The sequence below is a fragment of the Macaca fascicularis genome, chromosome 3 (genome assembly GCF_037993035.2).
Source record: "Macaca fascicularis isolate 582-1 chromosome 3, T2T-MFA8v1.1".
In the NCBI taxonomy this organism is placed as follows: domain Eukaryota; kingdom Metazoa; phylum Chordata; class Mammalia; order Primates; family Cercopithecidae; genus Macaca; species Macaca fascicularis.
Genome location: NC_088377.1, coordinates 106,659,649 through 106,686,401, shown reverse-complemented (window position 1 = coordinate 106,686,401; position 26,753 = coordinate 106,659,649). Strand labels below are relative to the sequence as shown.

General features: G+C 42.5%; 1 protein-coding gene and 1 pseudogene across 5 annotated transcripts in view; one reads left to right on the top strand and one right to left on the bottom strand.

Annotated features, from left to right (window-relative positions):
- Window positions 1-277: 277 nt before the first annotated feature.
- Window positions 278-1,589, bottom strand: LOC102122406 (dual specificity protein kinase CLK2 pseudogene; annotated as a pseudogene).
- A 9,640-nt stretch (window positions 1,590-11,229) lies between these two features.
- Window positions 11,230-26,753, top strand: part of CCDC126 (coiled-coil domain containing 126) — a 42,116-nt gene continuing 26,592 nt past the window's right edge. Inside the window, exons 1-3 of one of the 5 annotated variants that reach the window (XM_045387352.2) lie at window positions 11,265-11,864; window positions 12,227-12,311; window positions 25,238-25,387. In XM_045387352.2, the coding sequence (XP_045243287.1) occupies window positions 11,393-11,864; window positions 12,227-12,311; window position 25,238 (558 nt within the window). In that variant the 5' untranslated portion in view covers window positions 11,265-11,392 and the 3' untranslated portion in view covers window positions 25,239-25,387. Of the gene's footprint in view, window positions 11,868-12,226; window positions 12,312-25,237; window positions 25,621-26,753 lie in introns of those variants that run through there. The other 4 variants (XM_005549983.4, NM_001285060.2, XM_045387353.2 and 1 more) reach the window with 4 other exon arrangements.

The window sequence follows — 26,753 nt, the reverse complement described above, 5'->3', positions numbered from 1 at the left end:
CACCTGGTTATCTCACTCGACGCCCATCCAACTCCGTATGAGGGGGCAGATGAGGGTGGAAAGTGTGTGAATGAAATAGCATTATGTACAAGGCAGGGGTTGAAGTGATAGGTACAAGTTCTTTCATATTTGCTATATTTCACATATTCACAGGTATACAGAAAACCAGGAGGAAGGAGTGAACTCTGGTTCTGTTCTCTTTTATAAAAAAAGGACCAGTGTCCTGGACTGGACACCCACTGCTATAAAAGATGCAGGGGGGCGCAGGGCCTGATCGTCACAGACTGATATACCGACTGGAGTCTCATAACTTGTTAGGTGGCTCAGCCCAAAGGCAAGCAAAGAAAGGATGCTGAAGGGCTTCACCCAAGGTCAGCCGCTTAGCTGGTTCATACTCTAGCATGCTTTCCATCAGATTGAAGAGCTGGTGGTTTTCCTCTGCCTCTGAGGTCAGATACTGCCGCAGTGGTTTGCAGTTCTCACAAACATAGTGCCCAGCTGATGTGTTCTCATCTCAATCCAGGCGACCCCGGTAAAAATGTTTCTGCTTTCTTGTCTTTGGGATCAGCCAGGAAGGGGTAGGACCCAAGATTCTTTCCATCATGGCTAGATGCTCTCTGTTGTCATGGATCTGGAAGAGGGTGAAGCGCACACAGTACTCAAAGAAGATGCAGCCTATACTCCACACATCACAAGGCTGTGACCAGCCCAACTCAAGGATGACCTCTGGTGCTCGGCAATGGCGAGTGGAGACAATGGTGCTATGGTGCTTATGGTCAAAGGTGGCACTGCCAGTCTCCCACCTGCACAGCTGTGCTCTTCACACTGCGCTCATCTCACTTCTTCTCTAGGTTGTAGGTGAGCTCATAGTCTGAATTCACAAACAGAATATTTTCAGGTTTGAGGTCTGTATGCATCGGCTTGTTATCATGGAGGAACTTGACAGCCTGGCACAGCTGGAAGGCCATGTGGCACACTTGGTAGATGGGGTAGGGCAGGTAGTTGTTGTCTTTGAGGAAATCGAAGGTGCTAAGGCCCAGAAGCTCAAAGGAGATGCACACGTGGCCATGGTAGTCAAACCAGTCAAACATCTGGACACAGAGGTTCTCGTTGTCAGGGTCTTTCTCGTTGATCTTCTCCAGCACGTTGATCTCAAGTCAAGCTGCTTCCTTACACTTCTCCACATTTTTAACGATCTTCAGGGCAACTCGAGTCCCACCCCTGCAATGGTCAACACATTGTACAACTCGGCCGAAGGTCCCCCTTCCTAAAGTGCTAACGATTTCATATCGCTCTTGTAGCCAGTCCCCGACGTGGTAGATGAGGCGGCCCTCAGCGTGGTCCTCTACACGCTTGGCTTTCCCGCGGCTGTGCTGCGAAGATGAGCGGCTAAATGTCCGGCTGCGCCTCCTCCGGACATGGTCACTGTCCTCTCGCCGCCGCCGTCGTGTCCGGTTATTACCACTTGACCAGGAGCGACTTCTTCGTCACTTATGTTTTCGGCTCCGATAGTGTTCACGGTGACTCCCCCGGCTGCCTCGCTCTGAGGGATGGTACCCTCGAGGATGAGGCATCGTTCTGGCGGCGAGGCCCGCGCGCGTGGCCCGCAGGAAGTCCATGATGGCGGCGGCACCGCGGCCGGAGTCCCGGCACCCGAGCGGCGACGAAGTGCTGCTCCACCCCGCAACCCGAGACCCTGGGACCTCCTGCCCCATTCTCGGGCTCCGCTTCAGTCCTGCCCGCCTCTGCTTAACTGTCGGCCTGTTTCTAGTATTGGCGTTTTCAAAAACTCTGATGTAACAATCAGTAGTCCTGGGTATCTGGGTTCACTTTGGGGATTGCTAAAGCAGCATATTCTTCAAAGGAACCGAATAACTGATTTAAGGTGAAGGAAGTAAAAACAATTTATGTAAAGTTGTTTTTTTCTTTAAACTTTTGGAAGCACTCTGCAAAATATATTTAGAAGCTGAATTACCATGGAATAGGTAATTTGGCCATAATTTGACTTAGCACATTGTAGAAAAGAATAGGGGAAATCATCAGACGGAGTCACTAAACTCTGAAGCTCCCAGGGGATCAGCTTTAGAGCCCTCTGTAAATTATCTGGGAGGGAGAATATGCAAACAATAAGAAAAATAAACTTAGTACAGTACTTTATTTTCAAAGTACTTTTCTACATATTTCAGGTCCAAAAAACATTATGTAAACAAATTGTTTGGGTACCACCCCCCTCCCTTCTCGGTGCCCTTTCAACAAACCCCACCCTCTCCCCAAAGTCTTCCTCCTGTTCAAAGGCGTTCTTGACAGTCAGATAAATGAATAATCCTGAAATCGGATTCATATTTTAGGAGACTGATCTCAGCTCAGTATTCTCTCCTATCACACCTGTGGTTTGCTGCTGTCCGTTTTACCTCTTCCCCCACCACACCCCCCCAGATGGGGTCTTGCTCTGTCGCCAAAGCTGAACACCATGGCTCACGTGTGTAATCCCAGAACTTTGGGAGGCTGAGGTGGGTGGATCACTTTAAACCAGGAGATCAAGACCAGCCTGGGCAACATGGTGAAACCCCGTCTTTACTAAAAAAATACAAAAAATTGACTGAGCATGATGGTGTTCACTTGTAGTCCCACGTGATCAGGAGGCTGAGGTGGGAGGATGGCTTGGGTCTGGCAAGTTGAGGCTGCAAGTGAGCTGAAATGACACCACTGCACTCCAGCCTAGGTGACAGAATGAGACCCTGTCTCAAAAAAAAAAAAAAAAAAAAAAAAGAAAAAGATAAAAAAATACGGAAGTAGGAAAAAAAAAGTGTATATATATATATGTGTGTGTGTGTGTGTGTGTGTGTGTGTGTATATATATATATGGAAGTAGGTACTCCAATTCCAATTTTTTCTCCCAGTTCAGTTTCTAACTCTTTTCCTCAGAGACAACCATTAACCTCTGGAAAGGTTATTTTTTCTTGTTACCATGATATTCTGAGCTTGCCTTTTAGGAATAGACTACTTTCTCCCCTATTATGGCATTGAGGAAGGTGACACTTTTCTATCTTGGGCCTGATACGAGTTGGCTGTGGTTATTCTCCTTGATTCCAGAAAGGAATGGCTTCAACTCTGATTGAATTAATTTGAGCAACTAATTATGTTCTTCTGATTCTAGGTCTTTCTTTGACAGATGAGTGGGTGGAGTTTGGCAATACCTCCCATTACTTCTAGGAAAATGGTTTCTACAGTGAAAAGTGCTATAAAAGATCATAACAATTATTTTTATTATTATTATTATTTTCATCTCTTGAACCTTCTAAATTAATATACTCTTGTCTACCAAGGTGTGGAATACTATGGAAGTAACAGAAAATCTTGAAAGTTACATGAATCGTTAGACAGAGACCAGGAAAATCTCTGTCAGAGAGCCAAACAACATGTATTAAATATATACAGTGTCCAGAGATTTGTGTACTGGGGTTAGCAGAAAAATTCATTCATTCACACTTAATCTTAGCCAAAAGGCTGAGAAGTGATAATTCATTCACAATGTTTTTTTGTTTTTGTTTGCGTGTGTGCGTGTTTTTTTTTTGTTTGTTTGTTTCTATTGCTCAGGCTGGAGCGCAGTGGCGCGATCTCGGCTCACTGCAACCTCTGCCTCCCGGGTTCAAGCAATTCTCCTGCCTCAGCCTCCTGAATAGTTGGGATTACAGGCACCGCCACCATGCCCAGCTAATTTTTGTATCTTAGTAGAGACTGGGTTTCACCATGTTGACGAGGCTGGTCTTGAACTCCTGACCTCAGGTGATCCACCTGCCTTGGCCTCCCAACATTCTGGGATTACAGGTGTGAGCCATCATGCCTGGCGATTCACAATGTATTTATTTATTTATTTTTATTTATTTTTTTTGAGAGGAGTCTCGCTCTGTCGCCCAGGCTGGAGTGCAGTGGCGCGATCTTGGCTCACTGCAAGCTCCGCCTCCTGGGTTCACACCATTCTCCTGCCTCAGCCTCCCCAGCAGCTGGGACTACAGGCACACGCTGCCATGCCCGGCTAATTTTTTGTATTTTTAGTAGAGATGGGGTTTCACCGTGTTAGCCAGGATGGTCTCAATCTCCTGACCTTGTGATCCGCCCGCCTCAGCCTCCTAAAGTGCTGGGATTACAGATGTGAGCCACCGTGCCTGGCCACGATGTATTTATTGAGTGCTACTACAAGTGTTTGGAAACAGTGAATAGTGAGGTGTTTAGAATCAAATATAGGCCATTGGCTTAACATACATACTTTAGCATAAAGGACCATTTCATGAGTTATTTGCTTCAGTGTCTTTCTTTAATGCTTTAGTGTGCTTACAATGATAATAGTGGATGCAGAACCTGTGGATACAGAGAGCCAACTACAAGACTTGAGCATCTGCAGATTCTGTTATACTATGGAGTCCTGGAATCAGTCCCCCATGGATACCAAGGGATGGCGGTACTGTGGAAACTATACACATCAGCTCACATTCTCATTGTAATCCTCACAATATCCTTTTGATGTACTCTTATTACTGACACTTTGCAGATGGGAAACGGAGGCTTAGAGAGGCTATGGAACTTGCCCAAGGTTACACAGTTGTAGCGCTTGGAACTGAATGAAGGCAATCTGACTCCAGACCTCTACTCTTTATTTTTTAAACTGGGAAACATAACACACACGTGGAAAAATGCATAAATAATAAATACATAATCTAATGAGTTATTACAAAGCCCACAGCAGTGTAACTACCACCCATACCAAGGAATAGAAGATTTGTAGAATTCCAACCCTATTAGCTCTTCACACTCTCAAATCCCTCCTCACAGGACTCCTTTGGTCTCAGAGGTAGCCACTAATCTCCCTTTTATGATGATCAATTCCTTGCTTTTCTTTATAGTTTTAACACCTAAGTATACATTCTTTTTTTCCTGTTTTTGAACCTTACAAAAATGGAATAACACAGTATATATTATTTTGTGAATAGTTTCATTTTCTTAATAATTAAGTTTTTAGGATTCATCTATATTGTCGAATGTAGCTTGTTCCTATTTCCGAACTGCTGTATGAGTTTACTTTCCCTATGGCAAAGTATGAGAATTACCATTGCTCCACTGTGGTCAACATTTGTAATCGTCAATCTTTTTCTGTTTTAGCCATTCTGGTGGGTGGCGTGTTATTCTCTCATTGTGATTTAAATTTTCTTGTCCTCATATGAGGTTGATGCTTTTTCATATGTTTATTGGTTATTTGGATTTCTTCCTTAGTTAAGAGCCTGTTCAGCTCTTTTTCTTTTTCTTTTATTTTCTTCCTTTTTTTCTTTTTTGAGACAGAGTCTCACTCTGTCGTACAGGCTGGAGTGCAGTGGCGTGATCTTGGCTCATTGCAATCTCTGCTTCAGGCATGCATCAGCACATTGGGCTAGTTTTTGTATTTTTAGTAGAGACAGGGTTTTGCCATGTTGCCCAGGCTGGTCTCGAACTCCTGGCCTCAAGTGATTTGCCGACCTCGGCCTCCCAAAATGCTGGGATTACAGGTGTGAGCCACCGTGCTCAGCCTCAACTCTTTTTCTTATGATTATAGTTCTTTATATATTCTAGATACAAGACCTTTCTTGGTTATACATGTTGTAAATTAACTTCATACCTTCCTTCTTTCTCTTCTCTTCTCTTCTCTTCTATTCTCTCCTCTCCTCTTTCTCTCTTTCTCCCTTCCTCTTTCTTTCTCTCTCTCCTTCCTTCCTTCCTCCCTCCCTCCCTCCCTCCCTCCCTCCCTCCCTCCCTCCCTTCCTTCCTTCCTTCCTTCCTTCCTTCCTTCCTTCCTTCCTTCCTTCCTTTCTTTCTTTTCTTTCTTTCCTTCTTTCCTTCTTTCTTTCTTTTGATGGAGTTTCACTCTTATCACCCAGGCTGGAGTACAATGGCACAACCTCAGCTCACTGCAACCTTTGCCTCCCAGGTTCAAGCAATCCTTCTGCCTCAGCCTCCTGAGTAACTGGGATTACAGGCGCCCGCCACCACACCCGGTTAATTTCTGTATTTTTAGTAGAGATGGGGTTTTACCATGTTGGCCAGGCTGGTCTCAAACTCCTGGCCTCAGGTGATCCACCCGCTTCGGCCTCCCAAAATGCTGGGGTTATAGGAGTGAGCAACTGCGTCTGGCCCATGTTGTAAATTTCTTAATCATCTGTGAGGCTTGCCTTTTAACTCCTTTAATGGTGTATAATTTGATAAAACCAAGTCTTAAGGTGTTTTTTTTTTTTTTTTTTTGGAGGGACAGAGTCTCGCTCAGTCACCCAGGTTGGAGTGCAATGGTGTGATCTCGGTTCACTGCAACCTTGCCTCCTGGGTTCAAGCGATTCTCCTGCCTCAGCCTCCTGAGTAGCTGGGATTACAGGCACCCGCCATCATGCTTGGCTAATTTTTGTATTTTTGTAGAGCTGGGTTTCACCATGTTGGCCAGGCTAGTCTTGAACTCCTGACCTCAGGTGATCCGCCTGCCTTGGCCTCCCTAAGTGCTGGGATTACAGGTGTGAGCCACTGCACTTGGCTGTCTTAATGTTAATGTGGTCAAATTTATCTATTTTCCTATTATAGGTAGTGCTTTTTGGATTAGTTTAAAAAGTCTATCCCCTTACCCTTGAGATCAATATACTGTTATATTATCTTTAAAAACAATAAAAGCATTATTCCTTTTTTTTTCTTCTTATGTTAAAGTCTGCTTCTACATAGCTTCATTCTTCTGCCTGTAATATTTATGTCTCAGCTGGGCATCATGACTCACACCTGTAACCCAGCACTTTGGGAGGCCGAGGCAGGAGTTTGAGACCAGCCTGGACAACACAGCAAGATCCCGTCTGTTAAAAAAGACTGCTCGGGCTTGGTGGCACATGCTTGTAGTCCTAGCTGCTTGGGAGGGTTGCTTGAGCCCAGGAGTTTGAGGCTGCAGTAAGCTATGATCACTTCAGTCTGGGCAACAAAGGGAGACCCTGTCTCTTAGGAAAAAAAAAAAAAAAAAGTGTGTGTTAGCCATCTGAAATTGACTTTGGTGTATAATGTGAAGAGTCCAATTTCATTTCTTTTGCAAATAGAGCACTATTTGTTCCAGCACCATTTAATCATTGAAAACTGTTCTTTAGGTGTTGCTTTGCATTGCCAGGCTAGTCTCAAACTCCTGGGCCCAAGTGATCCTCCTGCCTCAGCCTCCCAAATAGCTGGATTTACAGGTGTGCACCACCACACCCAGATCCCTGGGCTCTCTATTCTGTACTACTGGTAGATTTGTCTATTCTTGATCTCCTTCCACACTGCCTTAATTACTATGAAAGTTGACAGTATCAAAATGGAATCACTTGTGTAAAAAACCCCGAAACACCCTGAGAAATACAGCCAGGAAAGCTAAGAAGAGAGCGTTTTCACACTTGCATGCCTGATAACAAAATTACCAGAGAAGACTCCAGAAAATCACAACATTAACTATGGTCATTGTAAATTTACACAAAATGTACTTCTATGAGGATATCTGCTCAGCAACTGTCTGTCTAACCTCAGACTGGAGCCACCCTTGTTATTGTAGATTATTGTAGGCAAGGATAATAATTTCAAAACAATTATGTAACGCCCCTAATTTTTCCTGTAAAAACCTTTGTCTTCCTTTACCTCCTTGAATACACACATAGTTTACTGTGGCATGTGTATTCCCATTGCAATGCCCTATTCCCAAATAAACATATTTTTCTTTTAGAGAGCCTCTCTCTGTTATTTAGGTTGACATAAATGGTGCCAGAAACAGGACCTGAAAAAAGATCACTATCACAAGGAATTGGCAGTTCTTGAATCTGGTGCCGTACTCATTTAAGCCATTTCAGTTCTCTGCTTCCATGGCTCACTTTTTCTACCCTGATGAGTCTTCTCTAATACCATGCCTCCTTCTTTATGCTAGAAGCTCTTGACTTTATTTGGGGTCTGATTCGAATAAGGCAGCCCTAAATAAGGGACTTTCCATCCCTCCTGGGATTAAACAAAGACTTTTTGTATTTTCTGGTAAGTCTTTTCTGATTTCTACACAATTTCCATTCTGTCTGTGAGGCATGTCTTTTCTGATGAATTTACTTTTGGTCTGTGTGACTACTTTAATATTTTGTCTGATCCACATGCCTGGGTTAAAATTTTTTTATGAACACTCTTGGTTTTATTTTGGTTATGTACAACTGATTTAGCTCTTTTCCCTTGCTTGTTTCTGAAAATCTTCTGAGAACAAAAATAAACATTCTTTTAGAATGGACACATTCTAAATGATGGACACAGGATGGCTAGATAAAAGCCACTAGAGTGGTTGCTACCATCAAATACATTGGTCCAAACTTCTGACATTCTAACAAGATTGATAATTTTCTTTGCTCTTGAGAGATTGATAAGTAATGTAATGGGGTTTTCCTAATTTCTCTTTTCTTTTTCTTCTTTTCCTTTTCGTTCTTCTTCTTCTTTTTTTTTTTTTTAAAAACAGAGCCTTACTCTGTCTCCCTGACTGGAGGTCAGTGATGCAGTCATAGATCATTGCAGCCTTGAACCCCTAGGCTCAAGTAGCTAGGACTATGGGTGCATGCCACCATGCCCAGCTACTTTTGTTTTGTTTTGTTTTGTTTTAGAGACGGTGTTTTACTCTGTTGCTCAGGCTTCTCAAACTCCTGGCCTCAAGAGATCCTCCTGCCTTAGCCTCCCAAAGTGTCAAGATTACAAGTGTGAGCCACTGTACTCTGCCTAGGATTTTCAAACATTAAGGCATGCCAAGTTTTCTGGGACTCTCCAACCAGCTACATTTGATGGCTCATTCTCATGCACACTTAAAAAACTGATGGGTTTATGAAACTGTTACAATAGGTCTCACTTAATCCTCTATGGTAATTTCATTTATTCAGCTGGTTAAGCCTAATTCATGGCTCAAAACTACTAAGCAAACTGAGATTATCATTTTACTTTATATTTTTCCTTTTTTAAAATTTGGCCTGTAATCCCAGCACTTTGGGAGGCTGAGACGGGCGGATCACGAGGTCAGGAGATCGAGACCATCCTGGCTAACCTGGTGAAACCCCGTTTCTACTAAAAAATACAAAAAACTAGCCGGGCAAGGTGGCGGGCGCCTGTAGTCCCAGCTACTCGGGAGGCTGAGGCAGGAGAATGGCATAAACCCGGGAGGCGGAGCTTGCACTGAGCTGAGATCCGGCCACTGCACTCTAGCCTGGGCGACAGAGCGAGACTCTGTCTCAAAAAAAAAAAATAAAAAATAAAAAAATAAAAAATTTGTATGTTACTTGTTAAATTTTTGCAGAAGTATAGGTCTTAACAAAATAATGCTGGGCCAGCACTTTGAGATGACAGCAAAAGACTATAGACCTTAATAATAAACCCCAGGTAGACTTAGCCTGAGAGTCATTTTCTTCAAACCTCCCTTATTGCCTAAATGTGGCTAAATGGTTTTTGACACTGACTCCTCATCACCAATCACTCCCCACAATGTGGGAAGAAACCAGCAACCAGGCCTCCAGGGACATCAGAATGTAACTACAAAATGACTGATCAGTGATGCATTCTGAGAAAGATCTTGATCGAAAAAGGGAAATGTGAAAATTGTCAGAATCAAAATGGAGTCACTTGTGTTAAAAAACAAAACACCATGACAGAGCTGGGGAAGGCTAAGAAGGGAAGGCTTTCACACGTGTATGCCTGATAACTAAACTATTGCAAAAGACTCTGCAAAAACCACAGCCGTACACAAAGACCACTGCAACCTTACACAACAAGTACTTCTGTGTGGACATCTGCCCAGCAACTGCCTGTTCAGCCTAGAACTGGAGTCACCCTTATTATTGATCTTTGTAGCCAAGCATAATAATTTTAAAGCAATTGATTTAATCTTTCTTATTTTTTCTTTGTCTTCCTTTACCTCCCTGAATACACACAGAGTTTACTGTGGCATGTGTATTCCCATTGTAACGCCCTATTCTCAAATGAATGTCTTTTTCTTTTAGAGGTCCTACTATTTAGATTGACAGCTTTAAAATAAAGCTTGTTTTTGTTTTGTTTTGTTTTTGAGGAAGAGTCTTGCTGTTGCCCGAGTGCAGTGGCACAATTATGGCTCACTGCAGCCTCTACCTCCTGGCCTCAAAGTGATCCTCCTGAGTAGCTGGGACCATAGGTGCATGCCACCACAACTGACTTTTTTTTTTTTTTTTTTTTTGTGGGGGTAGAGATGGGGTTTTGCCATGTTGCCCAGGCTGGTCTTGAACTCCAGCCTCAAGCAATCCACTTGCCTCAGCCTCCCAAAGTGCTGGGATTATAGGCATGGGCCACCATGCCTACTCTATAATAAAGCTTGTTATCTGGTAGCACAAGTTATCCTCCTCCCACTCCTTCTCCTCTTTTTTTTTTTTTCTTCCTCCTCTTCTTCATGAATGCTTGTCTTTGCTCTTCCATAGCATTTTAAATTAGCTTGTCAAGTTTCTCACACATACACAGACATTTATTGAGATTTTGTTGGGAATTGCACTGGCTCTGTAGGTAGGTTTGGAGAGACTGGCGTTCTTCAGTATTGACTCTTCCAATCTATGAACATGTTATATCTTTATTTAGGTCTTCTTCAGGGTCTTTCAATGTTTTTTTCAGGCAGGTTTTGCATTTCTTTGATCTATTTATCCCTAGGTACTTGATATTTGTTTGGAGCTGCTGTAAATGGTATCTTTAAAAAAATTATCTTTTTTACTGGCATATATAAATAAATATTGATTTTTAAAAATATGATTTTTGTATCTATTAACCTTGTTAAACTCTTTTATTGTTAAGTTTATCTGCAGATTGTTTTGAAGTGCCATAAACATAATTTTTTTTGTTTTTTTTGAGACGGAGTTCTGCTCTTGTCGTCCAGGCTGGAGTGCAGTGGTGCGATATTAGCTCACTGCAACCTCCGCCTCCTGGGTTCAAGCAATTCTCCCACCTCAGCCCCCCGGGAGGCTGGAATTACAGGCATCCGCCACCTCGCCCGGCCAAGTTCGTATCTGTAGTAGAGACAGGGTTTCACCATGTTGGCCAGGCTGGTCTCGAATTCCCGTCCTCAGGTGATCCTCCCATCTTGGCCTCTCAAAGTGCTGGGATTACAGGCATGAGCCAACGGCGCCCGGCCTCCACGTACATAATTATATCATCTATGAAAAAATAATTTTGTTTCTTCCTATTTAATCTTCAATCCTTTCATTTTTCTTGCCTCTCTCCACTGGCTAAGGACTTTCGGCTGCAATGATGGGTATTCTCATCTGTAGCACACTTAATCATCATTAAGCTTTTCCAGCCTCAGGTCAACAGTATTGGGAGGTTGGTTTCTCACTGGAGGGTCGGGAACAAGATGCCAGAACCCTTCTTCCAGAGCCTGCAGCGAGTTAAGGCCGAAGGTATGCCTCTGGCGGGCTCATCTTCCAACACAGAAGAGCCCGCCGCCCCTCTCTGGTTGCCGCGCAACGGCGTCGTTCTGATCCAGGGTAGGTGCAGGGCGGCTGGAAGCACGTGTCGCCGCTTCCTCATTCTAAGACTACATCCCCCACAATGCTGCGCGCTGTGGGCGGCTGGCCCCCGAGTGCGGGAAGGGCCGGCCGGGAGGCGGAGCGGAAGCCGAGTGCGAGGGACGAGCGGAGTAAAATCTCCACAAGCTAGGAACAAACCTCGTCCCGACTCCCACCCCCCGGCCTTTCTCCAGCCCGATCTGGAGGCTGCTTCGCCAGTGCGGGACGCAGCTGACGCCCGCTTATCAGCTCTCGCTGCGTCGCCCCGGCTCAGAAGCTCCGTGACGGCGGCGACCGTGACGGGAAGTCCGCGGCAAGGTAGTGAGTAGGGGGCGAGTCTGCCAGCCGGGCCCGCACCTCTAGCGCAGCCCCTCCGCCTCGGCGGCCGCTCCTCCCCCGCCGCGCCCCCGTCCCCGGTCCCCGCCCAGCTAGGGCCGCTGCCGCGGAAACCCGGCTTAGGAACGGGCCGGCAGCCTCCGGCCGCGGCCGGCAAGGCTCTTTGTCCCTTTCTTTGGGCCGTGCCTCTGCCCCTCCGCGTCTGACAGCCGCGGTCCCTTGGCCCGGACGGGGAACCGAGCGTGGCTGGGGCTGCGCGAGTCGAGCGGGGCGGGCTCGGTCCGGAGCTGCGGGATGGAGAGTCCAGGCGGCACCGCACTCACTTCTTTTTCTGTTTTTGACAGCTCAGTTCTCTTCTACTTTGGGAGAGAGAGAAAGTCAGATGCCCCTTTTAAACTCCCTCTTCAAAACTCATCTCCTGGGTGACTGGTAAGGATGAACTTAAACTGCCGTGTTGATTGTTGACTGTGGCGGTAATGAGAATGGCTCAGCCAGCGAGGGTTCGAATCCTGCCTGGGTTTCTCTCACTGCCTGCCTTGGTGATCTTGGTTACTTAAAGGCTCTAAGCCTGAGTTTTCTCATCCATCAAAACACACACGTTTACGTTGTTAGAATTAAGAATATAGACCTATAACGTCATTAGTACTTCATTTGATGAAAAGATCCTTTGTGATACTTTATTAGCTATGACTGAAGTGACCGAAGTGGCCTCTGGACTTGAGTTTTGTGCTTTTCTTTTCTTTCTTTCTTTCTTTTTTTTTTTTTTTGAGACGGAGTCTCTCTCTGCAAGAGCTCACTGCAAGCTCCGCCTCCCGGGTTCACGCCATTCTCCTGCCTCAGCCTCCCGAGAAGCTGGGACTACAGGCGCCCACCACCACTCCCGGCTAATGTTTAGTAGAGACGGGGTTTCACCGTGTTCGCTAAGATGGTCTCGGTCTCCTGACCTTGTGATCTGACCGCCTCAGGGCGGCCTCCCAAAGTGCTGGGATTACAGGCGTGAGCCACCGCTTCCGGCGCTTCTCTTTTTTTAGTCATTAATACCTGGGTTTTGTGTTCTTCACTTTATCTTAAACCTAACGAAAAGATTCGTTAACATATGCCGTCTTCCTCATTTCTGCTGTTTTGAGATGGCTGAGACTGTTCTTAGGAAATTGATGACTCTGCTTTTCTGTGGATCAGCTTTAGAGATGCAAGTATTTATTCACCTCTCCCCTCCCCGTCAGTTGTGTCCTTTGGGGATCCTTAGAGGCGCTTAAGTGTTTGTTTCGTCAGAGTAGGCATCCAGGTATTCTACAGTCCTGCCTCTGGGCTTCACCATGTTTACCTTGGGTCAACTTTTTTCTACTTCTGTCTGCATCTTCTCACTGATTAATAATTTCCCCAGTTTGGGATTTGTGTTTTTTTACAAGTTGTAGTTTTTGTTCACAAGACACCCTGAGTGACTGCAATAAATTCCGTCAGGAATGACTTGATAATTTCACATTGGTCCCTTTTCAGTTTCAGTTCTTGCACTATTTTCTCCTGAATTTTACTGACGTTGGTTATGAATTTTTCTTCAAGGAAATCTCTATGATCCTTAATTGAAGTTTATTTTTCACTTAAAATGTCTGCTCTGTACTACTTTGAGTTCAAACACTATTACACAATATGTGCAATAACAATCCTGAGTAAGTGCTGTTTTAAAACACGCAGTTGTAGGGGGAAAAAGCCAGTGGGCCTGATGAATTGCTGGTGTTATTTCTTTAGTGACAGATTAATTTTTAAAATATATGTGAGGAAGAAAAGGAGAAATCTAAGGATGTATTTTATAAGCATAACAGAGAGCCAGAGAATAAATAAGTGGAAAACTTATTTAAACTGTGGAAAACTTACTTAAACTGTGGAAAAAGGCACATGCACATAAAATTTCTGACTCACTCTAAAACGTGTTGCGAAAATACTTGTTTTGAGGAAAATGTTTCTATGTTGGTGTTATTTAGTGCAGTGTAGGACAGACAGTAATGGCTATGGAAATAGGAGTCCTTAGTGTTGTCCTTGCTCTGTCACTATCTGTGAAACCTTAGATTACTTTGTGGTCCTCTATTTCCTCATCTCTAAAATAGTGAATTGGTCTGATTCCAAGGACTTTTCTAGCTCAGACTTTCAATGATAAAGGTTTTTGGAGGTTTTTTAAAATGCGTAAACAAAATTAGTGTAAACCCTTTTAGTCATTTGTGTTCTTAGTGTTTCTTCCTGCTTCAGGTCATATAATTCTTTCAAACTACCTTGAAGGAGGGAATACATATGAGACAACAAGAAAGCTGCCAGAAATCAGAATCTCTACTGGCCAGTTATCACTCTGTCTTGAGCTGCACAGTTTCTCTGCATTTTTGACATGCTTTGTTCTCTTTCTCCCTACTCTGTATCTTTTGCTCATAGCCTCTATACCTGTTGTGCCTGATTCTTCATGACTTTACCTGTCAATCCCCTCACCCAACTTTATTATTTTCATGACTTCTCCTTCAGCTCCTTCTGCCAACTGCCTGGTTTTCCCTGGGGCCTCTTTGTTTGAGGCCAGAGATTCTAGCCTAGTTGGCTGTGGAACAGGAGGTGGGGTCAAGTGGCACAAAATATGATTGGCCAAGGCTGTGACAGGTCAAGCTCTGTGATTAAAGTATCTGGTGCTGCACAGTGTGTGTCTATGTATATGTATATGTATAGGGTTTTTGTTTTTTTTTTTTGAGACAGAGTCTTGCTCTGTCACCCAGGCTGGAGTGCAGTGGTGCTGGCTCACTGCAACCTCTGCCTGTATTGGGTTCAAGCAATTCTTGTACCTCATGCCCAGCTAATCTTTGTAGTTTTAGTAGAGACAGGGTCTTACCATGTTGGCCAGGCTGGTCTTGAACTTCTGACCTCAAGTGATCTGCCTGTGTCGGCTTCCCAAATGGTGGGATTACAGGTGTGAGCCATGGAGCCCAGCCTGCATAGTTTATTTTATTGTACATTTTAGTTTAGTTAGTTTAGTTTGAGACAGCCTTGCTCTGTCACCCAGCTTGGAGTGCAGTGGTGCGATCTTGGCACACTGCAACTTCCACCTCCCGGGTTCAAGTGATTCTTGTGCCTCAGCCACCCAAGTAACTGAGTTTACAGGCATGCAACACCATGCCTGTCTAATTTTTTGTATTTTTAGTAGTGATAGGATTTCACCATGTTGACCAGGCTGGTCTTGAACGCCTGACCTCAAGTGATCCGCCCTCCTCAGCCTCCCAAGGTGTTGAGATTACAGGCATGAGCCACTATACCAGGCCATATTTTAGATTAAACTTTTACTGTAGCGTAATGCTTAGTTTTCTTTTTGCCTTAACATTTTCTGTTTTTATCCCTGCCTCACTGTACCATTTTTCTTTTATCTGTTTTTGTAATATTCAGTGCTGTTGTCTTCTCTTCCGTCTCCCAAATGTGCCATCTAAAAATGATCTGATGTCTTGACACTCATTTCCGTATCTTAGCTGGAATTTTAGTGTAGCTTCTCTCAAGGCAGTGCATTTTAAATCTTAGACCTTATTATGGAGTGAATGGGGCTGTGTTCTGTGTTAATCCCCCCACCCCCCAAACAATATTAACCTCAGGGAGTAAGTATTACATAGAGAAAATATTTTAGGAATGCTCCTTTTCCCCTGAAATTACATTCCGGGGTCAAGTCTGTGGAGGACTTTTTTTTGGTTTGTTTTTGGAGAGAACTGTTTGAACCTCTGAGCTGTGGTGAACATACTGTGTCTTTTTGTAGTAAATCTATGCCTCTTTAGCTGAAATTCCTTTGGAGACTAATAGGCAGTAGTTCTTCTAGTACCTTTGGCTGAGTGAAAGCTTCTCTATCTGCTAGTTGCTATTGCTGTTGATAGTTACTTTAGCTATAGTTATAATGGCACAAAATGTAGAGCACTGAATAGATGCAAAAATGAGATTTGAATGAGAGATTATAAGGTAGGATTAGCCATCTATTTGTCTTTTTAATGTTGCTGTTGCTATGTTTGCTTAAAATAAAAGGAAGTACTTCATGACAGATGACAGGGAGTGTGAAATGCAGTATTTTTTTTAACTTTTTTGTTACAATCCATAGTAAGAGATCTTTTTATATCAAGACTCCATAGATGGCTGGGTATGGTGGTATGCGCCTGTAGTCAGTCCTAGCTACTAGGGAGGTTGAGGTGGGAAAATCACGTGGGCCCAGGAGTTTGAGACTGGCCTGGGCGACATAGGTAGATCTCGTCTCAATAATTAAAAAAAAAAAGACTCCATGCGTGTATAACGTGCAGACACTGTGTCTGCATAGGCTGGACTCAGTGGCTCATGCCTGTAATCCCAGCACTTTGGGAAGGTGAGGCAGGAAGATTGCCTGAGCTCAGGAGTTTGAGACCAGCCTGGGCAACATAGTGAGACCTTGTCCCTGCTAAAAATAAAGTTTGTCAAACGTGGTGGCACACACCTGTAGTCCCAGCTGCTTAGGAGGCTGAGGCAAGGGTGGAGGACCTCTTGAGTCTGGGAGATCAAGGCTCAGTGAGCTATGGCCACTGCATTCTAGAGCCTGGGCAACAGAGCCAAACCCTGTCTCAAACGGCAACAACTGTGTATGCATGCATGTGTCTGTATACGTAAAAATAAACTGGAAATTTCACAAAACAAAATTGGTGTGTACAGTCTACTCTGATGGTTTCTATTTTATCTTGTGTTTTGAAAAAGTGCTTGTTGCAAACTGTTGATTTTGTTCCCTGCTTTTGAAAAACGGTGGAGTCCCGGGCTGAGAGTTTGGATGCCTAATGTTTCTCTGTATGGTTGACTTTGAGTAGTCATTAATTCTCTTTGTGCTTCATTTTTCTTATCTTTATAATGAAGGTGTTCTAGTTTAAATATTTGCTGATTCTTTGTTTGATTTAATTAATTAATTAAATTTTGAGATAGAGTCTCACTCTGTCACCCATAGCTCATTGAAACCTGGTACTCCTGGGCTTGAGTGGTCCTCCTGCCTCACTCTCCAGAGTAGCCGGGACTACAGGTGCGCACCACCATGCCCGGCTAATTTTTAATTTTTTTTTTTTATAGTGACTGCATCTTGCAGTGTTGCCCAGGATGGTCTTCTTGTACTTCTGACTTCAAGAAGTCCTCCTACCTCAACCTTGTAAAGTGCTGGAATTACAAGTGTGAACCACCATGCCCAGCCTGTTTTACTTTTCTCTGGAAATAAAGTTGGACTAAAGACAAGTATATATCTTTATGTCTCTGGCCAGGGAGAAACTACTGAAAAGTGGCTTAAATATTTGGCTGTTTACATAGTGTGCTGTTTGGCAAGTGGCATAATAGAGCTTTGAACAGCACTTTTCTCTAAAGATCTTGTAAAGTGGAGTAGACATGTTAATGCCTGTAATAAATATAAAAATTTAGAAAAAAAATTTATCCATGTTTGTTTCCCTACTTTTGTGTTTCTTAACAGGGAATATTTTGGAGTTTGAAAAATTATATTTAAAATGCTTAATATGAGTTTTAAGTAAATGCACAGACAGATTGCTACCTAGACCTTATTTCATACCTGATCTTGCCACTGCCCCTTTCAGGTTAGAGAACATCAATAAGAATATATTTTTCTTTGTAAACACCACCATATCAGATCATTACTATTCCTGTATATTGCCAACAGTGGAACTGCCATTTTCATAAGACAGGGGAACACAAAGCTTTCTTTGCTTGCGGGTTTCCTTCTGTTCACTTTGTATGATTTCTCCAGACCAGGCCATTTCATGCTGTGCTTTGGGAGCCCTCTCATTCTCATTTGTTTGTATTGAGGAAAATAGAAATAAGGAATTTGTTGCCTGCTCCCAAGATTCTGGTAAAAGAAGAATTCTAAAGTTTTATTGGAAGGAAATTGGAACCAGACTTTGTACTTCCTCTTCTTTCTCAAATGAGATATTACCCCCTCATTATTCCTTGACCTCACACCTCAGGTAGATGTTGCAAGAAACATCACCCTTATTTTTCCTTCATAGCAGTTTATCACAAGCTGAGATAAGTTGTTTGTTGTCCCATTCCTATTAAAATAGTGTCCAGAAAAACAGGAATCCTGTCTTTCATATCTTGCTTTACCTTTCACATCTCTGGTTCCTGGCACATGGTAGGTGCTTTGCTATTGTGAATGAATTAGTGAACAAATGAATGAGTAAACCAAGTTATTTCATGCCTTAAGTGGAACTGCATGTAGTAAAGGTTGTGTTTTGAGCCTGGGCCTTTATGCACTGCCTCCACCCTCCACCTCCAGTTCTTTTTTTCTGGAAATGTGTTATCGCTATGTTTGCTGATCATGGTGGAGGTCTCTACCTTTAGAAGACTTTGTATTTATCTTTGTTTTACTTCATATGTTTTTATCTTCTAGTTTTTTGCCTGTATAAAAACTAGCATATAAGACTTCCGAAATCCTTCTTGTAGCAACTTTATAATAGTAGGATTTATGTGAATACAGTTTATTTGAAACTTTAAGAGCCAGGTTAATAATTTAGTGAATAGTTCCAATTAGGCATCTTCAGGATCATTGTCCTAAACTGCCATTACTATTTTCTGGTTACATTCTTTTAAAGCAAAAAAGAACAAAGCTTCGTTTAATACAATTTATTCTGTATTTACAAACACAGTCTTTCTAGTGGAAGTAAGGAAGGTAGTGTGGTGTAGAGAAAACCCTAGACAGTGAGTCAGGACCTGTATTCTGGACCAGTAGGATTTCTGCCATTAACTGATTGTTTCATTTTTAGGCAAGACACTTAACATATCTGGGCTTCAGTTTCTTCATCTGAAATGCAAGGGAAATGGATTAGGTTTCTTCTCAGGTTCTTCCAGTCTAGAAAAGGATAATTGAAGATACTTTACCCCCAAATTTCTATCCTCTGTTCCTCTACCCCAAAACTCATTGCAGGGAGATCACATTGCTGCATGGGAGAAGGTGGGGTTAGGTTCAGGGATGTGTTTTCAAGTAAACATAAGGCATTTTTCAGTGATGGCTGATTGTTCACAAGGCTCTGTAGGGGATGTGGCAGCAGTGTAAGGCTTGTTGTTCTTGCCCATAAGGGACCTGGGACTTAAACAAGGAGACACGGCTTACACACATGCTTGGATGATGTGATGTATCAAATTAATTGGTATGAAGTAACATGCTGTGGGAGTTAGAAGATCAGTGTGGGGTAGAATAAGGTAAGGAGGTTTTGAAATCCTCCTATCTGAGGTAAGATTTAAACAGATATTCTACCTCGTCTCCTTTCAGACTACTTGGAAGATGAACTTTTCTCATCAGCAACATGCTGTTATGTCATCTTTTAGGAGTAGGTAATGCTCCAGTGACTTCATACCAATGATATTTTCATGTTGTCCACAAATTCTGAGTAGAAACTTTTTCAAGCTTGTAGCCTCCCTGAGAGCTGACTGTTATTAACTGAATGAGAGGATATCAGGAAACATGTAAAGACACATGCTGGGTAAATAAAAATATCATATAAATGTAAGATATAATTATTACTGTTGTATGAAGCAGAGAGAAGACTGGCTGGATTGGAGGAGATATATTTGTGACTGAGTTTGCATGTTAGATTTTAAGTGCAGTGTGAAACTGTTGAAAGGTTTTTAATCAGGAGAATGTGATATGCTTGTGTGTGTGTGTGTGGTAAAAAATACATAATCTAAAATTTATCATTTTAACATTTAAGTGTACAGTTCAGTGACATTAAGTACATTCACATCATTGTGCAACCATTACTACCATCCATCCCCAGAACTACTTCATCATCCCCATCTGAAACTCTGTACCCATTAAATCATAACTTTCTATTCTCTTCTTTCACATTGTAGCATGTATCAGAACATCTTACTTCCTTAGGGCTGAATACTATTCCATTGTATGTAGATGCCACATTTTATTTATCTGTTTATCTATTGATGGACACTTGGGTTGTTTCCACCTTTCAGCTGTTATGAATAATGCTGCAGTGAATGTTGGCATACACATATCCCTTTGGGTTCCTGCTTTCATTTCTTTTGTGTATATATACAGAAGTTCAGTTACAGATTGTATGATAATCCTGTGTTTAAGTTTTGGAGGAAATGCCATACTGTCTTCCCCAGCAGCCGCACCATTTTATGTGCCCACCAGCAGAGCAGAAGAGTTTAAGTTTGTTCACATCCTTGCCAACACTTGTTTTCTGGGTTTTTTTTTTTTTTTTATGATAGCTATCCTAATGGGTGTAAAGTGGTATTTCATAGTGGTTTTAATGTACATTTCCCTATGATTAATGAGGTTGAGCATTTTTTTTATTGGCAAAATGTCTTCAAATTATGAGTTTTGTTTTTGGAATAATATTTGATTGCTCTGAGAAGAACGGATTGAAGTAGGGTTGGAGAGGAGTCTGGCAAACCACTTGACAAGCAGCTATAGGAATCCACTTGGAGGTGGTGATAGTTGGATCACACTCTGTTGCCCTTCTTCAGGTCTAGTGCTTTACTGATACTTCATTTTAAGTGTGTCCCCTCTCCTTAGTTATTCTACCTTTGTGCCATATAGACTAATTACTTTTGTGATTTCTGCAGTTGGTTGAGAACTTTCTCCTGGGAATCTTTTTTTTTTTTTTTTTTTTTGAGGTGGAGTCTCACTCTGTGGCCCAGGCTGGAGTGCAGTTTCGCTATCTCAGCTCACTGCAAGCTCTGCCTCCCGGGTTCACGCCATTTTCCTGCCTCAGCCTCCAGAGTAGCTGGGACTACAGGCGCCTGTCACCACACCCAGCTAATTTTTTTTTTGTATTTTTAGTAGAGACAGGGTTTCACCATGTTAGCTGGGATGGTCTCGATCTCCCGACCTCGTGATCCGCCCGCCTCGGCCTCCTAAAGTGCAGGGATTACAGGCATGAGCCACCATGCCTGGCTTTCTCCTGGGAATCTTAAAAATATTCAAGAGTTTATCTTAGGCCAAAATAAGAATGGTGACGATGATTTATTTTTTGCCTTAAAAACTCCAGGCCAGGCACAGTGGCTCACACCTGCCATCCCTTTGAAAAGACTGAGGCAGGAGGATCACGTGAGGCCAGGAGTTCGAGACCAGACTGGGCAATGTAATGAGACCCCTCTAAAAAAAAAAAAAATACAAAAATTAGCTGGGCATGGTGGTGTGCACCTGTAGTCCCAGGCCATTCAGAAAGCAAAGGTGGGAGGATTGCTTGAGGCCGGGAGGCCGAGGCTGCAGTGAGCTGAGATTGTGCTACTATACTGCTAGTCTGGGCAACACAGCGAGACCCTGTTTCAAAAGCAAAAAACAAAAAACAACTCTAGTTGTTAATTTGGTGAATTTCAAGTTTTGTTTTTTTTTAAGTGATTAATAGAAAATTAATATAGTGGCTTAGAAATTAAGATTTAAAAGTTTTTAGATTATAGACTGTTTTGATGGAGGAAGTACTCCAATAAAAACTATGCCAGATGGTAGCCATAAGCCCTTGGCCTCAGTGTTGGCCCATCAGGTTTCCAGTTAGTGACTCTGTCCTTATCTCAGTGGCCTTCTGGGGGCTGGATCAGTACTTGAAACATAAAACTTGGGGAGGTTCAAAGTGCAAGCTCCTCTGTTGTTTGCAGTTTTGAACATTGCACAGAAAGAAGAGACATTGAATCTTTCCTTTTTTTTCTTTTCTAAGGATTGAGGCTAATAATCATTTTCCTTTCTAATCACTAAATTAAAAGTACATAAGTAAATTACCTTCCATTGCTAAAGAAGTCAAAACTTCTTACCTTTTTTTTTTTTCTTATGTGAAATCACAGACAGTTCTCTGAGAATAGAACAGTGAGTGTATTCATATCGGCCCTGGAGAATAAAGTAATACCAGTGGAAATTGTTTCCTCTTCACTTTACTTCTACTTTTGCCTTATAAATATAGGGCCTAGCCTACCCTGGGGGTAATGACTCAGGTTCCAGCAGTGGTCACCTGTTTTCAGTCCCCCTCACCCATTCCTCTTCAAGGTCCTCACGGTGTCAGCTGAAGAATGACAAGGTTCATAAATTTGGAAAGGAGAGCTTTATTTCTTATAAAGCGTTGCAGCCTGCAGGGTGATCATTCTGACAGGCTGGGAAGCATAGCCTCCGGCCTGAAGCCAGAAACAGACACTTGGAGAGAGGGACAAAGGGAACAGGAATTTATGCTGAGCAGAGTGGCCGAATATACATATTTAATAAGTTAAGGCGTCATGAATATTTATGAAAGGAGAAACATGTGCATGCACAATTGAGCTTCATGCTCCTTCCTAGGTCCTACATATAAAAAAATTGTGGCGTTAGCATGATTCCGGAGTGGAGTTTTCAGCCCTCTGATGTCAAAAGGTAAAGTGGAGGACATGAAAACCCTTACTGTTCTTCCTGTGTAGACTGGCCAGAACTACTCTGTGGCTGGTGGTCTCTTATCAGGAAGAAATGCTTGTAGGTTGTTTTGTTGAAACTGCAGAATGGAGGGGCAGCAGTCAGGCAGTTGGTTGAGATCAGTGGTGGAGTCTTTTGAAAGGCCTGGTTTCTGTTTAGTCCAAGTTTGTTCAACCTGCGACCCATGGGCCGCATGGGACGGCTTTGAATGCGGCCCAACACATATTCATAAACTTTATTAAAACACTGTGAGTTTTTTTGTGATTTTTAAATTTTTTTAGCTCATCAGCTATCGTTAGTGTTAGTATATTTTATGTGTGGTCAGAACAGTTCTTCCAGTGTGGCCCAGGGAAGCCAAGAGATTGGACACCCCTAATTTAGCCCTTAGAGAATAATGCCTAATGGCATGATGATAATGGCAGTTATCAAGGGAGGGAAGTATAATGAAGTGTGTCTGACCGCCCATCCTGTTATAACTGCCTAATGGCGGTTCTAATGGGTTCTCCTTGCCTGATGCCTAGACAGAACCGATTTATCAAGGTGGGAATTACAATAGAGAAAGAGTTTAATTCATACAGAGCCAGCCGTATGGGAAACCAGAATTTTATTATTACTCAAACCCATCTCACTGAAAACTCAGGGATTGGAGTTTTTAATGATAATTTGGTAGGTAGGGGGTCAGAAAGTGGGGAGTGCTGATTGGTCAGGTTGGAGACAAAATCATAGAATCATGACTCTTCAAAGCTGTCCTCTTGCACTGAGTCATTTCCTAGGTGGGGGCCACAAGACCAGATGAGCCAGTTCATTGATCTGGGCGGTATCAGCTGATCCATCTATCTCAAGCACTGATCTTCAGTTTGACAGTAGTGTTATTACCCCCAAGAACAATTTGGGGAGGTTCAGAATTTTGCAGCCTCCAGCTGTGTGACTTCTAAACCTTAATTTCTAATTTTTTCTTTTTTTTTTGAAATGGAGTTTCACTCTTGTTGCCCAGGCTGAAGTGCAATGATACAGTCTCAGCTCACTGCAACTTCGGCCTCCTGGGTTCAAGCGATTCTTCTGCCTCAGCCTCCTGAGTAGCTGGGATTACAGGCATGCGCCACCACGTCTGGCTAATTTTGTATTTTTAGTAGAGACAGGGTTTCACCATTTTGGTCAGGCTGGTCTTGAACTCCTCACCTCAGGTGATCCACCCACTTCGGCCTCCCGAAGTGCTGGGATTACAGGTGTGAGCCACCACACCTGGCCAATTTCTAATTTTGTAGCTAATTTATTAGTCCTGCAAAGGTAGTCTAGTCCTCAGACAGGAAGGGGGTTTGTTTTGGGAAAGTTAAACTAAAAACTAAGTTAAACTATAACCTAAGTTCCCGCCAGTGCTGTGGCTTAGGCCTCTGATCCCAGCACTTTGGGAGGCTGAGGCAGGTGGATAGCTTGAGCTCAGGTGTTTGAGACCAGCCTGGCAACATGGCAAAGGCCCTTCTCTACAAAAAAATTAGCCAGGTATGGTGGCGTGTTCCTGTGGTCCCAGCTACTTGGGAGGCTGAGGCCAGCGGATAGCTTGAGCCTGGGAGGTGGAGGCTGCAGTGAGCTGAGATTGCACCACTGTACTCCAGGCTGAGTGACAGAGCGAGACCCTGTCTTTAAAAATAAATAAATAAATAAATTAAAAAAAAAGTTCTTAAGGATTGTTTTCAGTAAGCTGCGAAATATCTTTGTGAAATGCACTGTTCTGACTCAAGACACATTTCTACCTAAAGAATTTTGCTCCATTTGATGTAGTCAAAGAGTTTTTTCACTGGACATTTTGGTGATTCACACCTTTCTTACTCTCCTGGTTTTTCTAGATTCTGTGATTGTTAACACCTTTCTGTGTTTTAAAAACCTGAAGTATAACCTTTTAATTTTTTCTTAAATTACATAAATGCATACCTTTCTCATTTGAAATCTGAAATTGTAAATTTGGAAATACAGAAAAATGTTCCAACCTGTTTGTTTATTTGTTTTTGAGACAGGGTCTTGCTCTGTCACCCATAGTACAGTGGAATGATCGTGGCTCACTGTACCCTTGACCTCTCAGGCTCAAGCAATCCTGCCACCCCAGCTTCCTGGGTAGCTGGAACTATAGGCGCATGCCACCATGCCTGGCTAATTTTTAGAATTTTTGTATAGAGATGAGGTCTTCCTGTGTTGATCAGACTGGTCTCAAACTCCTGGGCTCTAGGGATACTCCCACCTATGCCTCCCAAAGTGTTGGGCTTACAGGTGTAAGCCACTGCCCCTGGTCTCTTAAGTGTTTTAGTACCTGCCATTAAATAGTCATCATTCTTTATGTCTGGCATATTTTTGTATGATATAAACTTAGAAATTGTAACTTATTTTTTATCTTAGATTGCATCTTAGATTGGATGCTTCCTGAGGTTACCTTATTCCCATTAGTAATAATTTCTAGTGGCATTTTCAAATGTTGGCACACTCTGTTTATATTGTGGGAATTCTTTTTAGAAAGGCATTTTGATTTTCCAATCCTTTTTCTTTCCTACTTCCTCACTTTCATTTTGATGTTTTTTCTTTTCTTTTTTTTTTTTTTGAGGAAGAATAGCTTTTAGGTATTTAGGTTGGTGACATGTTTGAATAGACTGAGATCTCCTATATATCTCATTATAATGTCCATGGTTTTAGTTACAAATGAGAAACCATTTGAAGAGTTTTATGACCATGGTTGCGGTTTTTTCAGGTATTTTCAATGAATTGACGTTTGTTTCTAGTTTAAACTTTGAAAAGATACGTAAGTGAGACTGGTAAAAGACTAGAAAGCTTACTTAGTGGTGGAGAAAGTTGTCAAATATATATGGTATAGTTCCAAATAAAAATTATAGAGTATTTTCTTTGTAGTTGTCTGTTCTGTTACTGATACAGATTAAGACTAATACTGTTTTTCTTCTTAATTTTACAGAGTTAATAGAGTGGATACAACCTTTCTGAAGATGAAGAATATACAATATTGAGGAGATTTTTTTCTTTTTTCTTTCAAGTCTTGATTTGTGGCTTGTCTCAAGTTACCACTTTTCAGTCAAGTCTGTTTGTTTGCTTCTTCAGAAATGTTTTTTACAATCTCAAGAAAAAATATGTCCCAGAAATTGAGTTTACTGTTGCTTGTATTTGGACTCATTTGGGGATTGATGTTACTGCACTATACTTTTCAACAACCAAGACATCAAAGCAGTGTCAAGTTACGTGAGCAAATACTAGACTTAAGCAAAAGATATGTTAAAGCTCTAGCAGAGGAAAATAAGAACACAGTGGATGTCGAGAATGGTGCTTCTATGGCAGGATATGGTAAGATAACTGTAGAATATTTCTAGTCTCCTCCGATCCCTGTTTAAAGATGGTTGTGGAAATTGAACTTATTACTTCATGCATAGGTCTTTGCAAAGTAATTTTTTCTTTACTTTTTATTATGAAAATTTCAAATATACTGAAAAATAGAGATACTATGATAAATATGTACATATTCATCATCCAGATTTAACAGTTATTAACATTTGGCAACATTTGTTTTATCTAAGTGTTGAAGAGTATTTATAGAAATTGTGACATTTTGCTGCTAGATATGTATCGCTGAAAAAAATGTATCTTGGAGGCCAGGCGTGGTGGCTCACGCCTGTAATCCCAGCACTTTGGGAGACCGAGGCGGACGTATCACGAGGTCGGGAAATCGAGACCATCCTGGCTAACATGGTGAAACCCCATCTCTGCTGAAAATACAAAAAAAAAAAAAAAAAAATTAGCCAGGCATGGTGGCACGTGCTTGTAGTCCCAGCTACTTGGGAGGTTGAGGCAGGAGAATCATTTGAACCTGGGAGGTGGAGGTTGCAGTGAGCTGAGATCGCGCCACCACACTCCAGCCTGGGTGGCAGAGTGAGACTCCGTCTCAAAAAAAAAAAAAAAAAAAAAAAAACAAGAAAAACCAAAAATGTATCTTGGCCTGGTATTGATGGCTCACACCTGTAATCTCAGTACTCAGTACTTTGGGGGGCCAAGGTGGGAAGATTGCTTGAGCCCAGGAGTTTGAGACTAGCCTAGTAGCCTAGGCAACATAGTGAGACCTCTACTAAACATACAAAAAATATCAGCCAGGCATGGTGGCGGGTGCCTGTAATTCCAGCTACTCGGGAGACTGAGGCAGGATGAGGCAGGAGAATCTCTTGAACCAGAGAGGCAGAGGTTGCAGTGAGCCGAGAAAGTGCCACTGAATTCTAGCTTGGGCAACAGAGTGAGACTGCATCTCAAAGAAAAAAAAAAATTAGCCAGGCGTGGTGATACACACCTTTAGCCTTAGCTAGTCAGGAGGCTGAGGTGGGAGGATCGCTTGAGCCCAGGAGGTCAAGGATACAGTGAGCCATGTTTGCACCACTATACTCCAGCCTAGGCAAGACAGTGAGACCTCATCTCTTAAAAAAAATGTCTTA